Source organism: Lonchura striata, chromosome Z (genome assembly GCF_050655825.1).
Source record: "Lonchura striata isolate lonStrDom1 chromosome Z, ASM5065582v1, whole genome shotgun sequence".
Lineage (NCBI taxonomy): Eukaryota > Metazoa > Chordata > Aves > Passeriformes > Estrildidae > Lonchura > Lonchura striata.
Genome location: NC_140740.1, coordinates 45,513,112 through 45,529,811, shown reverse-complemented (window position 1 = coordinate 45,529,811; position 16,700 = coordinate 45,513,112). Strand labels below are relative to the sequence as shown.

General features: G+C 39.3%; 1 protein-coding gene across 1 annotated transcript in view; it reads left to right on the top strand.

The window, feature by feature from the left end:
• The window catches only part of KIAA1328 (KIAA1328 ortholog), a 170,678-nt gene that overhangs the window by 53,559 nt on the left and 100,419 nt on the right, over window positions 1-16,700 (top strand). The window contains exon 6 of the mRNA XM_021538939.4: window positions 14,318-14,445. Coding sequence (XP_021394614.2) covers window positions 14,318-14,445 — 128 coding nt within the window. The remainder of the gene's footprint in view (window positions 1-14,317; window positions 14,446-16,700) is intronic.

Genomic DNA, 16,700 nt, shown 5'->3' with positions numbered 1-16,700 from the left:
GTGAGAGAGAAGCTGGGTTTTGTAGGACTGAGTAAGGAGTGGATCATGAATTCCTGTTTAAGGTACTGGGCAGAGAGCTGTTACCTCACTGTTGAGGTGAGACTGAGTCAAGCATTGTGAAATTCGAGGGCACGTGCTTGTACTGGGGGCAGTTCTGCTATTCCATTTAACATTCCCCTCAGGAGTGCATGCACAGCTCTTTTGATTTGGCCCTGATTCCAGTAGGGGCTGTGTATCTAAGTGAAACTCTGCACCAACAGGCCTGCTGTAAGCATCACACCTCCCTGATAGAGCTATTTCTAGCTCTTCTAGTTCTGAAGGAGGTGGCTCTTCCTCTCCCAATCAGTATGCTGCTGAGTTGCATGGCCTATGGCTATATGGACTGAAAAATTACTGAAGAAGTCTGAACTTCATCATTCGTCTTTTAGAGGTGACTAAAACTCCTTGTCCCTGTCCATCCATTTCAACACCAGAACTTTCACTGAAAATAAAAATTTGTGTTAAACATAATTTAGTGCCTTATAATAAAACATGTCACATGGTTAACCTTTAATACAATGTAGCATTTAAAGAATAGTTTGCATCTTTTGCTGGTAAATTACTACATAAATATTTAGATTAGGTGTGAATAGGAATGTGGCATTATTTATGGATCCATATTTCTCTGGCATTTCAGATGCATGGTTGTTTTGCTCCTTAATAAATGCAGATATTAAAAGAATAAGCATAGACAAAGTGCTAATTTTAAAGCTTTGCAGCTCAGGGGAGAAAAATCTCTTCATGTTTTGTTAGAACTGCTTGTTGTCTCCAACTGCACAATTGAGCGAAATCTTATAAAACACTAGAAGTTGCATTACGCTCCTTTATTTCTGATACTTGTCATGGGGTGACATGTCTCACCTGCTTGTGCAGATTGGTAGCAGAGCAGCCTGTCAGATCTGAAGATGTTTTGGTGCTGTCTGTTCCTTCTTGCCTCAGAATCAGATGTGTTATGGTACAGTTACTGCTTTAATTTTTGTCTGTATTTTGCTTCAGTTCTTTCTCACCTTAATCCTTGGAAGGGGAAGGCAAGAATATATGAAATGTCATACTCATGAAAACTTAAAAAAAGTGCACATCCCTTTTTCCTGGTTTAACTAGGGATTGGACTGTTAGGGAGGCTGACCAGAAAGCCACATCAGCAGAATGGAGTGCAACAATTCAGAGAATGGTGCTGACAGAATGGTGCTGCAGGCTGCTGTGGAGGAACTCTTTAAGTCTGATACACCTGGGTTTTCTTACTTCTGTGAGGTCCTGTAAATCACATACCTTGTCTGTACTTCCCCCATATCAAATGTGACCTTAGCTGCAGACTGAACATACAGGGATGGTGGCAGCAAGTCTGTTGATACCCTTGAGCTCTTGAGATACTGTAATGAGGAAGGTTTCTGGCTATTAGTACAGGAATAAGTTTCCATTTGACATGGAAGAGGTATGGATAACTCCTTGATCTGTTGAAATTAAGGAGAGCTACCAAGCAGCTCTGCCACAGTTTTGGCTTCTGAATTAATCTTGCACTAAAGAAGTTAAATCTTTGAAGGCTCCATAGTCTCCATGATGTTTATCAATGAGAAAATCTGACTAAATGTTCAGTGCTTTTGTGCCCTTTATTTGTCTTCTGTTTTGAACTTCTGGGAGGAAGGTAGCTGTCTGTATTTATTTATTTGTTTCTTTAATTTTATTGTGGTCTTTTTCCTGAAAACCAGTTGTTCTAATCCAGGGTCCTTGCAAGGTATTCACATACATTAATTTTCCTTTCCTTCTTGTTGGCAGGAAATAGGCATTCCCATAAAGCTTGGTGTGCAGGTTACCTTGATCACCCATTGTCTGGAAAATACCCCTAATTTCTCTGATTTTTCTAGGCCTCTGTTACATAAAACCTTTTAGTGTCTTATATTTTTTTCCCATGTCCTTATGTTGTATTTGGTTTGGCTCAAAAATTTATTATAACCACAGGAATGTATTTGACAAGAAGGCCGATTCCGTTCTTCAGTTGACTAAGCCCTTTTAAGCATCCGTGGTGATCCCTGCATTATCAGCAGTTGCTGTATGCATGAAGTCATCTCACTGCGATTCTGACTGCATTGCAATAAATGAAGAATTTGCCAAAGAACTATTTGCTTACTCAAATATTAATCCTGTGAGAGGACTATATCTGAAAGTATCATTTTCTTGCTGCCAGTAACTGTCTTTATGCAAACTCTTTTCAGCTATTTTTTCTTTTGATGAGCACTTTTGAGTTTAGTTTCAGGAATTCCTGTCTTCAGGAGTAACAGCCCTCCGGCACTACTACCCTCAAGGCTAACACATAGTAATGTTTCTCTAAGATGAATGGAGAACGATAGTGGGAAGAAAAAGAAGTCATAGCTATGGGAAAGAGGTTTTCTCTCTTCCCCAGCAATACCTTGGACTTCTTTGTCCATACACATCAGCTGTGTACCTTGGTATGCTCTTTGTAAGAAGCCAGGAAGACCTCCAGGATGTCAGCTATTCTTTAGTAGTAATAAATGTGTTTTTTCTTGTAGGGGTAGCAGCTTCCAAAACATCATGACTGTTTCTACCTGAAAGCATGGACAATTCCAAAAAGCCTGGAGTTCAGTCTGAATGGGTCATTCTGGCCTGTCCCAGCAAATTACATTTTCTGATACAAAATTAATCAGCCAGAGTAAACATCTTTATCTCCAAGAACAGGAAAAAAAAAAAAAATCGTAGGAGCTATACATCTGGCCTGTGGAAGTTAGGTGCTTGCTATCAGTAATTTTCAGAAGAATCATTCTAGGTCATTCATTTCCTTTCTGTTCAATAAGTATTAACTATTTTATTTGAATACCTTTTTGTTACCATAGGGTGGCTTCAGAAATAAGGTGTGAGGGAAAAGAAGTTTTGTAAACATGCTTCCTAACAATATGCAAAGGGTAGCAGTTCCCCTCAAATGATTGGAGAAGAGGTATCTTCACTCTTCTTAGAATATTTTAGTATTTTTAACTTACTAGTTGTTGTATGATGAAAATATAAAACATTTGTACTGTATTAAAGTGCAGTGTTACAATACTGTCAGTGGCCAAAAGCGTGTAGTAAAGTATAAGGGCAGGATAATACTTGCCCCCCAAAGTTTCACAATATCTAGAAACCTGTAAATAAAAACTGCAGTCAGAATGTTTCTCTGTGTTTGATAACATTAGATGGTGGTGGTGTTGTTCTTTTCAGGAGTTTGTTTAGGTGAATCCCTATTTGCAGCCTCCTGTGGAGAGCACTTCCACTGCTTAGGGGAACGCAGGAGGGCTTGTAGGCACCTAGATTTGCTTAGTTGCTGGACAAGTGCATTTTTCTCTGTCCTGAGATGCTTACAATTTCATAGCAGTTCATGCAAGAATAGGGGCTAACCTGTAGCCTTTGGTCTCCTGAAAACATAACAGTGGATATTTTTTCCTCCCCTTCATATAATTTTAAGTTACATTGTTCTGGCCTGCCTTGCTATGTCTGTGGACACAAAAGACTGTAATCTGGGGAAGTGTTTTACTGTTCTTACCTTACAGTTTCTTTTTCTTCTCTGATCATCCAGATCTGAAGACTTTTAAAAGGCCTCTTAATTTGAGGAGCTGTGGGTCACTTTATGTACTTCTACATCTCAAATTGCCAGGAGGAAAGGATACCATTATTAATTAGCCTGGGAAAGCAGAAGTTTCCAGTCTTATAATATTTGAATAGGCTGGGTGTGAAAGAACCAAAATCAAGAAATGAAATCCAGTGTGTTGGCAAAACAAATAATTTTTACTTTATTTTTCTACCAGTTTTAGACAGCCCTATTTACCTACTTGTGTTTCTAATTTTGAGTTGTGAGGCTTATTTTTGAGTACTGTTACTGCAAAAAGAGCCTATCACCAGAAAGAGCAACTGAACACACCCTGTTTCAGGCAGTAATATTTGATTCCCAAGTGCTGTAAATGATGTAGAAATGTGCATGTATTAATGAGGGGTATAATAGGTTTGAGTGAAAGTGGGAGATAAGATGTGTTAATCTTGTATATTAAATAGTCCTACAACAATGAACCTTATAATGAGACTGTTATTAAATCTTTCCTTCACTGGCCTCAGTTCAGTAAAGCCAGTGCTTCTGAGTTTGGCATGTTTAAAGCCATATTTCACAAGAAAGGACCAACTCTCTGGGATCTTTGTAATTTTGAAGTCCTTATCACATTAGAGATGTGTACAGCACATGGTGGAAAAGAGCCTTCCAGCACTCCATCATGTAATATTTTCTCTTTTTTAGGTTTGAGGACACCTCCCTTAATATTAGTGTGCTGGTATGGAGTCTGTTTTGACCTCAACTGTATCTTAGGAAAAGAAGCACTGCGTTTCTCTCATCTATGTCATACAAACAGATTGTGTTCTAACAAGGTTAGAAAGACTGTCAAAATAGCAATAGTTTTAAAGGAAAAAAAAATTATCTAGAATGATCTGTGATTTTTACATTTGGTTCTCTTCTAGCTATAGTGATGAGGATAGTTCCATAAGAAGGGCAAGATTCCTTATTTCACTGGTATTTTTTTTCCTGTTTTTGTCCAGCAACATTTACAGATTTTCATCTTGCCTCTTGCAACATTTGCCTGTAGTCAGACTAAAATCTGCATGGTGCTGTCTGATTATGTTCTGGTTTTAAAAGAGGAAATCAGAAAGTTTAAATACCCAAGCCTGATGCCCACTGTGGAAGATACAGAGTGGCAACTGTGTTAGGAAGCAGCAAACAAAACCATCCCCTAACATCCAGGTTTCCTTTCCAGTAAGGACACAAACTAGGACTTTCTCATGGTGGGAGCTGGGCTGAAGGAGAGTGCCTTTCTCCTTTCAACATTATTCCTGTTTAAGGGCAAGGAAAAGGTTCAGTGAGAGATATCAAATATATAAAATTAAAAGCGACGATCGATTGTTTCCTGCAAGGAAGCAACAAGACAGACACTGTTGTGTATTCTCAGGTGATCCCCATTCTGCTAGTAACCAAGACCAAACCTGATTAGCTTAGTTATGAAACAAGTTGATGTTTGTGATTTTACATTCTCATTCCCTGCTTTGCAGGGAATGCTTTTTGATTTACTATGCATGTTCTTTAATTGAGATGGAGGTGCTGTAGCTCTGATCTCAGTAAATTCAGCTTTTACATTCCATTTCTCTTTTGCCTCTTCCGTCCCCTTTTCTCCACGCTTCTGACTCTGAGCTCACATTTATCCTGTTAAATAATTCCTCTTGCTGTGTCTAAACATAAGAGGCTGACCATCCTTTCTCAGATACCTCAATTCCCACCTTATTTCTCCTTGGGCTTCTGCCAGGAGCTCCATTGTCAAATTAGAGTAAGGAACATGTGTGTTTTAATATCGAGTAGTACTGAGATGACAAATGGCTTTGTGTAAACGGTAACTGTGGCTACTGCAAAAATTTTTTTAATTCTCACAAAGACCTGCAACTAAACCAGCAAACGTTCCCAGGTTTAGACGTTTCATATAAAGTCGTGACTCACTCTGCGGGTGGTGCAGAGTGCAATTTGAGGAAGAAGAGTAGCCGGAGGATTGCAAGTAGCATTTTCAGGTTGCAAAGCGATGCTTTTCGGTAAGAAAATGAACCCCGAGCATTTGGCCGGGTGCGCAGCGTGGGCCGGGCAGCGGCAATTCCCGGAGCGGGCACACGGTGGCGCCACAGCCCCACTTTTGGCGCGGCCGGGGCCGGTCAGCGCCGCTGCCGGCTCTGCAGATGCACATATGGCACAATATTATCATTTTATGGTTACAATTATGAGCAATTTGATACAAAATGAAATCTAAATTATGCAGTGTTCGTTTTATTTGTTTAATTTTGTGCTCTAAATATGTAGAAGGAAAAATAGCGTTGGTTTTTTGTGGATGGTGATAGGTGCAATGCCTCCTTTTGGCTTTATGTCCTCACACAGCGCATGTTATGATTATTTTCTTTTGTACAAGATGAAACGTGTGGAGTTGTTCTCAGGTGCTGGGACTGTTTCGCACAGAAATTGTGTATGTCTGAATCTCCAGGCTCCTTTCTTCCATAAAAAATGCATGGTGCATTTACTGGCGGGTAGACAAATACATAAGTAACCAGTTCCTTCACAGTTTCCAGTGGAAGAGGCTGGGTAGCTGTGCCGTTTAAACAAATGCCAAAGGAAGTCTTTAAATTCTGAAAGTCACTATAGTCATTGGCAGAGCTCCGCTGAAAGAAGCAAGTATATTTTGAACAAATTCCTTCTTGCCACTGAGGAAAATCTCCTGCCATTACAGTTCTTAAGCTAAAAGTAGAAATTTTCATGGCCCATGCCAGGATCAGTATCTTGTTACAACTGTGGGGTTTGTATTTTGTGTATTCAGGTTCTTAGTTTTTCCCCTCATTAGAGCCCCTATGTTCATTATTACGAAAATGCATATTTTTGCCAGGATATGTAGCAGCATGATTTATGTTTTGTGTGTTATGTTCTTCCTTACTTTTCACTAAAAGAAAGTTGTTAAAAGAGCCAGTCTGTAAAATAAATATTTGATTTATTTTTTTCCTTTGCTTGTAAGTATTGTTTTGTATTAATGAAGATAAGGCTAGATATGTGCTTTCCACTTGGAATAGAAAATGCGAGCTCTGAGATGGTATTTGCATTTATCGATCCAGGCACATCTGCTGGCATACAGCATACAGTGTGTGATATTTTTGTCCTTACCCACCTTTGAACCAGAGAACATGGCAGATAAGCTGTCCAGTTTGATTGGCATATCCTGTGCATATCAATACGTAGGATCAAATCCTGTACCCTAAAGTGCTTTTGCATTTTGAAAGTGTGTTAGAGACTTCTCTGAGTTCATCTGCTATATTAGGAATTAGTTTTAGGTTTAAATGCTTTCCTTGCTCTCATCAAATCATATGGGCTATCTTCTTCTTTGGCCAATTTTAGATGCACTATATTTGCATTGTGCATCTCAATATTTTGGGAGTGTTAAAGTGAACTTGGGAATTTCATCATCTGTGTGGAACAGAGTGTCTTGGTAGATAATATAAAATTTGGGCTGTCTATAAAATAGATTACAAAATTACAAGTACTAGGATAAATCATAGTGGTGAATTTAACCAGGGTAGGAAATCTTGTATTTTTTTAATGCTTTTTCTTTGGGATCAGTTTTACCAGTGGCTCTACAGGTGCTATAGGTAGAAAATACTTTTTGAAAATAACTCTTCAGCTGTTTAGGAAATTGTGTTTGTTGTTGCTGTTTCCACCTGATATCTGGGAGTCCAGAGACTAGACTGGAATTTCATGTTTTTGTGTGCTTCTTGAAAGCTCCAAAGGGCTGCCCTGGCTTTGTCCCTAACTTTCTTAACCTCAGTAGCTTTTCGGTAGGTAGATAACCATAACTTAACTAATTTGTATGCACCATATGCAGTCTCGGCTCACTTCAAAGTGTAATCAAGTCATGAACTAATTACAATATCATATTCCCAAAGAATGTAAATTTAATTTCCCTTCAAACAGAATGGGAACGTATTAAGCAATTCCTTTATATGATGGCTGTGGCATTCAACAACATAATGCTGATGCTTCGAACAGAAGTGAAGTTCTTAACTTTTGTGGACCTTGTGACCTTTTTCCCTATGCAACTTCCCCTTTTATTCTTGCATCCTGAGTTAATTTACTGACTGGATAACAACATTAAAATATTCAAGTCTAAATTAAAATGTAACTGTTGGGCTTCAGATTGGAGATCACTCTGTCTTATTGTATGTGACTTGCTTCTTTATAATGTTTTCAGAATTCTGCTTCCTAAGGCATTTGGATCAAAAGGAAATTGTGTTTTGAATTGAAGGCTCATAAGGTTCAGACTCTCACCAGATGATTTCTTTAATACATTGAAAAGTGGATGTGCAGAAAGTTCCCTACAGGTTCTTAGCATCACTGTGCCAGGGAGTCCACATAAACTCAGTTATATAAGAACGAGCAAAGTGAAGTTGTTCATAAAACATTTTATTACCTTCAGTCTTTGCAGCAACTTCAAGTTTAGATAATAAACCTTCATAGAAGTTACTAGTCTCTACCCCTTCGCAGAACAATGATTCACATAGAGTCAAACCACTTATTTTATTTCTCTTAATTTTAAGGCAGAAGAAACATGTTAGGGTTGACTTTGATCTGTGCCTGGATAGTGGGATATCTAAAATGGAGTCCTGTTGCTCTTCTGAGATGAAATTGTCAAAGCACCAAACTGTATGTATGAAATCCAGGTAGTATTTTAAAATTAAATGTGGGTCAGCTTCCAATGAAGTATGTAATTGTTAAATGCTAAAGAAAAGAGCTTAGAATATCTTAGTTTATATTTTTAAGTGTTCCTTTTAGATGTTAATTCATTAATATCAGCAGTTTATTTTTATTCATGTGATTTTTCATATGTAAGTAGTTGAAGCTGCAGTATTTTAATCCTTTCTTTGGTTAGGGAGAAAAAAGCCTGCAGGTGGAAATCAGAATGACATACATATTGCTTCTTTCCCAAAAGGCACCATATCTCTCTCCTATTGATATGCAAAAATTAAGGCAGAAAATAAACCCCATTGCTTTATGTGTCAAAATACTGAAAAAAAATTAGGCTTGGGTGATGCATGAAAAAAAGTGGTGGTCCACTTCTAGCTGAACACACTTGTAGTGAAATTCGCCATTAGTCTATTGTGGGTCTTTGTAGCTCTGCAGACTCTATAAATTTGGTTCCCTTAGGAGCCAAAGTACTTAGATGTAGGTTGATCCTTAGTTGTAGTTACAGGGATAGCACTGTTTGGAGACCCAGTAGCATGGGTTTTAGCCTTTGCCTGAGTTTGGTGAAATGCTTTCTTACTCTTGCAGCATTCTTTAAAGTAGTTTTTGGGCTACTGACTGTACAGTGAAATGTAGTAGTACATGGTGCCGCAGTTATTGATGCAGTGGTGTGTCTATTAAACAGCTGTGAGCTTGCTGTGACATTCTTCACGTGCAGGCATGGGCCAGAGGCATTTTGGAAGTACTGTAGTATTGCTGTTACTGCCAGAAAAAACCCAACCCCAGACAAACCCCACAAAAACATCAAAGCAAGGTAAATTGGATCAGGCATGTTGTGCTTGATGCTGTGCTGCTGGGACTGTGCATGGCTCCTTGAATGGGTCTGACGCACACATCTGCTTAGAGAGAATGCAGACAAGCTCACATCTGCCTGCAGTTTATCTGAGATTTTTCTTGCGAGACTGAAGACCTCTCAGAACTTAGCGTAGCTTTGTCCACCCACTGTCAGTGGCATTTCTGCAGCATCTCCTTCCTGGTCTAGTTTTTCTCACAACATTTGTTTTCAAGGGACTACCTGAGGCAGTGAAAAGAGTTGAGTCTGCTGAAACTGGCAACATGATGATAACTAGTCAGGTTTCTAGCTACATGTCCTTAAGCAGGAATTTAAAAAGACCAGTGCTTTGTGGCTACTTGGTTGTGAGTACATGTCAAAAAACTTTCTTCATCACATCACAGAAAGTTTCTTGTATCTCTACCACAGAGTTCAAGTTAATGCTGTCTGATTTAAATTTCAATCCAATTTTTGTGTTTGACTTTTTCTTTCCTTTGATTGCTTTATTCATCTTTGCATATCTCTGTAATAGCTCTGAGTCTATAGAGAGTCTTCTGTTGGATATGGGGCTGATGGGACTGCAGCATCTGGTGACTGATGAGGGAGTTTTAGCTCCTGTGTTCTGTTCTGGCCATGGATTAGAGAATGCAGCTCTGAGTAAAAGGACAGTCCAAGCTGAAGCTACAGTCAGGGACTACATGAATGAGTCATCGCTGGGCATCTTGTTTGGTGCTTGGGAGGTCTATTAGGGCTTTTCTGCATGGGTGAATGCAGGCAAACTCAGACTCTGAGCTAATAAGGTGCAAGATGAATCTGGTCTGTTAGTCTTGTGCCTGAGCTGTGCTAGTTTACCCTGCAGCTGCAAGACACATGTCCTGGAGCTGGCTTGGGGAGTGCGGGGCTGCTGGGCTGCAGCTGTGTGCTCACAGATGCCCAAAAACTCCCCGTGATACAGTTTTCCCATGTGTAAAAAGGGAAATAGAACTGCTGCCTGTCCCAAAAATGCTCTTGGCAAACCAGTGAGGAAAGTGTCACTAAGTGGTGAGTTCTCTCAAACATTCTGAAAATACAGGAAGGCCTTTGTTATTAGATTGATTGCAAAGAATCTCATTAGCTGTGTTCTCTTGTCTTGCTAGTAGCTTCTAGAAGAATTTTTTCCAGACTCAGTTTGCTGTGACTGGAAGCTGCTTTAATTTTTTTTTTTTATTTTAATAAAGTAAGATAAAATGAAACATTTATTCTTAAATTATAAAGGCCCCCCCAAAGAAATCTTCTTTCTAAGGAGAAGATTCTCTATCTTCTGATTTGGTTCCCTTTTTCCCCTCTTACAAAAAGTGATATAAGAAAAGAGAATTTTGGTAAATAGTCCTCATGGACCAACATGATGTTGGCTTCATTTGGAAACCTGGACCTGAAGAGACCAGTAGTTGTTTGAATTACTGTAGCATGAACATTGCTTGCACAAGCATGTGGAGGCTGATGTGTGGAATTCTAGAACTTCTGAGGTAGATATGCTCTGAACTAAAATATTTCAGATTTTAATCTGGGCTTCACTTCTACTCAAAGTGCCAGTGGAAACAGTGGATTGGGAACAATGAAGGGAGTCACTGGGTGTGCTAGAGACTGGCCTTTCTCCTCACAGTTTCTGGGGAAGCAGAAACTGTACATTTTCTTTTTCCTACTTCAGCCCGTGGGAGGCTGACAGTATTTCAGCAAGGAGTAAGCTGTAAGTTGAAGTGGCTTTAATATCAGGTAGCCTTAATGGAGCAGACTTAATAGCCTGAGAATTAAGAGTGGAACTGAAGGAAGGGGTTGTTACTTTGCAAGGTGGATAAACACACCCAGACAGGTGACTGTTGCTGGGAGAGATGTCCACTGCTCCCAGCTCCACTCCCTCTTCATGTCTGATGTCAGATCTTGTGCTTGGTTGTCCTTTTGCTTCGCTGGGACAGTTTGCTGAGGCCTGGAGTGAGACATCTGGGGGGCAGCAGAGGTGGTGTGGATGGGAGAAGTGGGTGGAAGAGCATCTTTGGAATCAGTAGAATATTAGGTTGGCTGTGCCTTCTTGTAGAGCTTCACCCTAAGGAAAAGCTCTTTGTTCCCTGCATGGCTCCCTGGACATCCATTCCTGGCTTCTGTGAGTGTGTCTGTAACCACTGTGTGCTGGCAGCCCCTCCTCTCACAGCCAACTGTCTCCAGTGGGGTTATTATCTCATAAGAGCCATAAATGAGCTCTTAATTCTTTGACTTACATTTAGTGAAAAAATTAACTAATTTATTCTCTAAAATTTGTAGCACTTGCAGTATTACATGTAAATGTGGCTATTGAAATCCTAACCTTTGCATTTCTATTTTTTTTTGTTTTCCCCCCCTCCACATGCAACCTCGATACTTTACTAATAAACTGCATAAAAAGTATTTCTCGAATACATTCAAATGTGTATTTCTTGGACATAAAACTACCTTTTAGTGAAATGCCAAGTACCACTTCTCCCTGGTAACTAACATCTTGCAAATTCAATATTTGTGCTCCTGAATACATGAAGAGTTACCAAATATGTCTATTTAGGTATATTACTTTTTTTTTTTTTTTTGGGAATGAAATTCTTTAGGACTTCTATACTGTTTTTTCAACCTTAGAATTTTTTTTTAGTAGCAGATTATGAAAATAGTTATAATGTGCATGTCTGTCCAAAGACTGTATTGCCTTAGCAGATGCATGATCTTGTTATATCTGAATGACTTCAATATTTTTGTGACAGTGTTGTGTATTATCTGGCTAATTTGTAGGAGAACAAAGGAGATAATCTTGCTGCTTTTAGCAAAAAATTCAATAGAATGAGAGAGTAAGATCTAATATTAAGGCTTTTTTTTTCTTAAGAAGATATTCTACAATAAATGTACCAGCACATTTTTGAGAATTGCCATACTTTCAGCTATGTGTCTCAAACAAGTGAACTCTTTTTTCATATTCAAAGATTCATGTTTACTTAAGTAAGCAAAGCAGGGCTTTAAACTCTTACTCTGTGGTGGCTGTAACACTACTTCACTTAATGTAGAGTGATTGTGTGAGTGAACAAGGTTTTAATCTTCTAATACAGTGAGTTTTACTGTGGCTGACCAAATCTCACAAGTATTTCAGAGACATCTCGGCTGCCATTCAGCCTCACGTGAGCCATTGCCCTTCCCACTCATGATCACATCACTGACCTTTGGACAATCAGGATTTGCTTGCATACTTCGCTGACATTAATTTTGCTTGTCCTGTTTTAAACTGTATTTTAAATGAATTTGGCAGCCACATGCAGGAGGTGGTGGCATTGTGTGTACCGTGAGGGCTCCACAGTCTGTAAAGCCTGGGAATGCGTGCAGTCTTGCCTGGCTTTCCAGCAGGACTGATACTAGCACTGTGGCAAGAGTGAGGATGGGTGCCTGGTCATCATTCGTGTGCCCCAAGGCTGTTTAGGGTGCTCGTTTGTGGTGCCAGCAGTGTGCTCGCTGGAGGGTGGAGAGGGCAAAATATGTTTTGTGGGGAAGGGGTTGCTGGAAGCAAAGTGAATTAAGAGGGCTGTAAAAAATTGATAAAGATAGATAGGACTGTCTGTTTTTATATTCTGCCACATAACATGGGTTTAAATGAATTTCCCTATAATTTGTCTTCAAATACTGACATTTAACTCTTAGGCTGTATAAATGAACTGGCTTTTGCTAGAGTAAAATTCATGCCCTGCGTCCAGGCTAATATGTTCACCTACTATAAACATTACTGCCTATGGTTACAACTGGAATAAAAAATTCCTTTTATATACATCATAGCTGGCAGAGACTCCTGAGACCACCACAAATCACTTCAGCCTTTTGGTGCTCTCTGACGAAATGAACTGAAATGTAAAACAGCTCCAGCTTCAGGCAGGCTGGCTCTGGAAAGCAATTAGCTTGTTAAGACCATTGTTTGTACCCTCCCATATTTCTAGGTTCTGAGCAAAGGTGTTGTGAGATTGATTTCAGCATTGGGGTTTATTAACCTTCCATTCCTTCCTAAAATGTTTTGCTTATTCTCTTGGTAGCCTTTTATTTAAAGGAAAGAAAACCAACCAAACAACAACAGAAATGAAGCCCTGGCAAGACCATCCCTCCTGCAAAAGAATAAGAAGAAAGGAGGTGGGGAGAGAGGGAAGGCGACAAAACCGAACCAAAAAAAACCCTTAGGGTCATAACAGGGAATAACAAAGCAGTGAGTTATTTATGCAGCTGTGATTGGCAAAAGTGATTGCAACATGAATTTGCCCAGAAGCAATGATTAGATCATAAAAATGTTAAGGAAATCTGTAACTCAACACCGTTTTAAAGATTGAAGAAGTTTTTGTTCCCTACCTTAATTGCAGTGACTTGTTATTAAAGTATTTATTCAGAGTAATCTCTTTGGACAGCGAGCCCTTATCCCATCTGCATGCATAATTAAAAGTGAGGGGGGAGAGAGGGCAGCGTAAATGGTTTACCATGCTACATGAGCAAGGGAGGGAATTACACAATGACAGGTGAAGAGCAGATTTATCTCCTGTTGGAATTTCAATGCTGCAAGCAAGACAGGACACTGTTGCTAATATCCTTGCAAACACCACAGTTGCTGCTTCTCCAGATTACTGTCCAAAAATTATTGCTGGTCTGTAAAAGGCCTGTAGCACTGCATCTGTGGCTGTGGGGTTTTGAGCCATTGGCACTCAAGCAAAGAGATTGGATTTGGGTATGTGGGCTTGTGAATTGATGTCTGTGCTTTAAAATGGACTATTTACTTACTTGGCCGGCTATTTATTTATTTATAAATAAACATTGGTAATGGCTGGGTTTGCTGAATACGAATAAGAGGGTTGTAACTGTTCCAGCTGAAACAATGTCGTCACCTGCCTCCTGCTGCTGTCCCTTTTCCAGTGGTAAAAGAATTTCATTCAATTCTTCTTTTTCCACTCTGAGTAAAGAAGAACACTGTACTTGAACATTCATATCTAGGCAGATTTATCATCATTAGGCACTACTCAAACACATGGTATCTGTTTTTAAATTGAACTGTTATGGATCTAAACCAGATTTACACAGAGTAAGTTGGTATATATTTGGCTATAACTGTTCGCTAAAGAGTGTTTTTCCCTTAACTTCTGATGTCTCACCTCTGCAGCAGCAGTACAGAGAATGCCAAGAACTTCTGAGTCTTTATCAGAAGTACCTAGCTGAGCAGCAAGAAAAACTATCACACTCCCTTTCTGAACTCAGTGCTGCAAAGGAAAAGGAGCAGAAGGTAAGCTCTTTTTTTGCCTTCTCTTTTTTATTTAAATTACCTAGTCAAAACATCTTTTTGAGACTGTGAGTGTATTATAAAACATCATATGGTGTTGAATGCTATTTTGTGATTGGTTTCCCATGAGTCCTTGCCTTAATACATGGATTGCAGGAAATTAAAGAGAAAAATCCCAACAAATTTTGGGGTCAGTAGAAGGTGAAGTTAATTGACCATGTTATAATGGAGTAGGAATCATGGGAACCCACACCTTTGCCGAAGAAGAAGTTAAGATGCTGTTATGTTTTCTGTTCTGTTATTTAAACAGGAAAATAATTGCAGTCACTGTTGATATAGCCTTTTACATTTTCACTGTGGCTTTTGGTGATTGAAAAGGGCATTCCAGATGATGCATTTGGTCAATAAGACCTTTCTCAAGTCTGTAAAGCAGCTCATCTGATTTAAACTATTTATAGGAGACCTGTAGTTCTATATGCAGGTAAAACTAGAAAATGTTGACTAGTGATATGTCTTAAATGAAATGGTAAAATGTTTCTTGTATGTAGGCGCCCAAAGCCTTGAGAATGTGGTTGCTTGAGATTTTCCCCTGGAAGCCAGGTGCTTGGTTTGCATCCCTGCTGATGGCATTATACCCTGGAAGAGAAGACTGCCTATGCAAGTGCTCTACCTCATGTCCTTGCTTGCTGTTCCCTGGTAGCAGCTTCCATCTGTAGATAGATCTCCAGAACCCATCCTATCTAAGACCATGCTTTTTTGTAAGAGGTTATGCCCTTGAGCCCTTCTTCTGCTGGAACAGTCTTAAAGGCTTCTTTATCACAGTGCTAGAAGTGAAGTCATCAGCACAGGGTATCCAAAAGGAGGTCTGATTCTGGCATCTCAGTGATTCCCTGCTGTGAGAATTATACAGGCAGATAAGAGACTAAGAGACAGGAGACAGGCAGATACTTACAGGAGACTGGAGACTGTGCAGGAAGATGTCTTCCAATTCTCTCAGGAAGCAGGTAGCAATACTCTCTGACTTTGTTGGCATCAGGAATGCTTTTTTTTGTTTTGTTTTGTTTTTTTTTTTTTTGTCCTGATGATTTGGTTTTTAGGTTTTTTTTAGCTTTTTTTTTTTTTTTTGATCCAACATTGTTGGACATTTAGCTATTTGTCAGGCTTTTAACGTTTATAAACATTTCATTTTCATTGTTTTGTGGTTATATCTGCCCTCCATTTTTGCGAAGGCATTGAATTCAAAACAAGAATATCCTCCAAGAATGGATGATGTCTGTGTTGCTGTTTGTATGGCATGCAACTTGCTGGGAATCTCTGTGGAAAATAGTCCAGAGGAGTCCATGTAGTCCAAAGGCATTGTGGTAGCTGTGTTTTGGGTGATGCCAATCCTTCTTTCAGTTTTTGCCCTGAATGCTTCATTTCTAGCCTTTCAACTTCAAATACATTTATCCTATCATAGGTTAGCCCTTATTATTGAGTGATCCAGTGTTATCACATCTACAGGACAAAGTCATGGAAGCAGATAATAGGAAACCTTCAACCCACTGACTATCAAATTATTTCAACAATCCACTTTCCTCTTCTTCTGTCTTCCTAATCACTCTATCAAATAGTGATTTCTTTCAAATAGTTTTCTGGTTTCATGTGCAAAGTTCTATCAAGCTCATCTTTGGTTCCATTATTTCTTTTCTCTATACTTACAGGTACTTTTGTCCACAAATGCAAATTCAGATATTATATCGAGGTTTGCCTTGACTTTTCATTTATGATTACATACTCTACAACTCCAGCCAAGCAGGTCTGAAATTATCCTAGTCCTCTTCTTGCGTGCAAAGCATTGTAGGCACAGATAAAAATCTGTCAAAATATATATTTTTTTTATAGCCTGCAAAATGTTTCTGATGTTTCTAGCCTTCCTCTTCAATTTTCTTGTTCTTTGCATTTGGCTTTATAAATTGTTACCATTTTTCACCCAAACAAGCACTTTGTGCTGCTGTGTTTCTCATCGCAGAAACTGAAGAGGTGAGCGGACTGCTCCACTCTGTCCATTCTTTCTCTCATGCACTCCTTCAAGGGATAGCTTTCAAAACCCAAGGAGGGCCACTGGGCTGCTTCTTCATGGGACTTCTGTGTTATTTTCATACATATTTTAATACCTGAGCTGTGAGCTCTTAAAGTCCTGATGGGCCCCTCTTCGAGTGTTTTGTTTTTTTTTGTTCTCTTTGAGTGCTGTCTTAATACAGTAGCTCAGGTTGGCA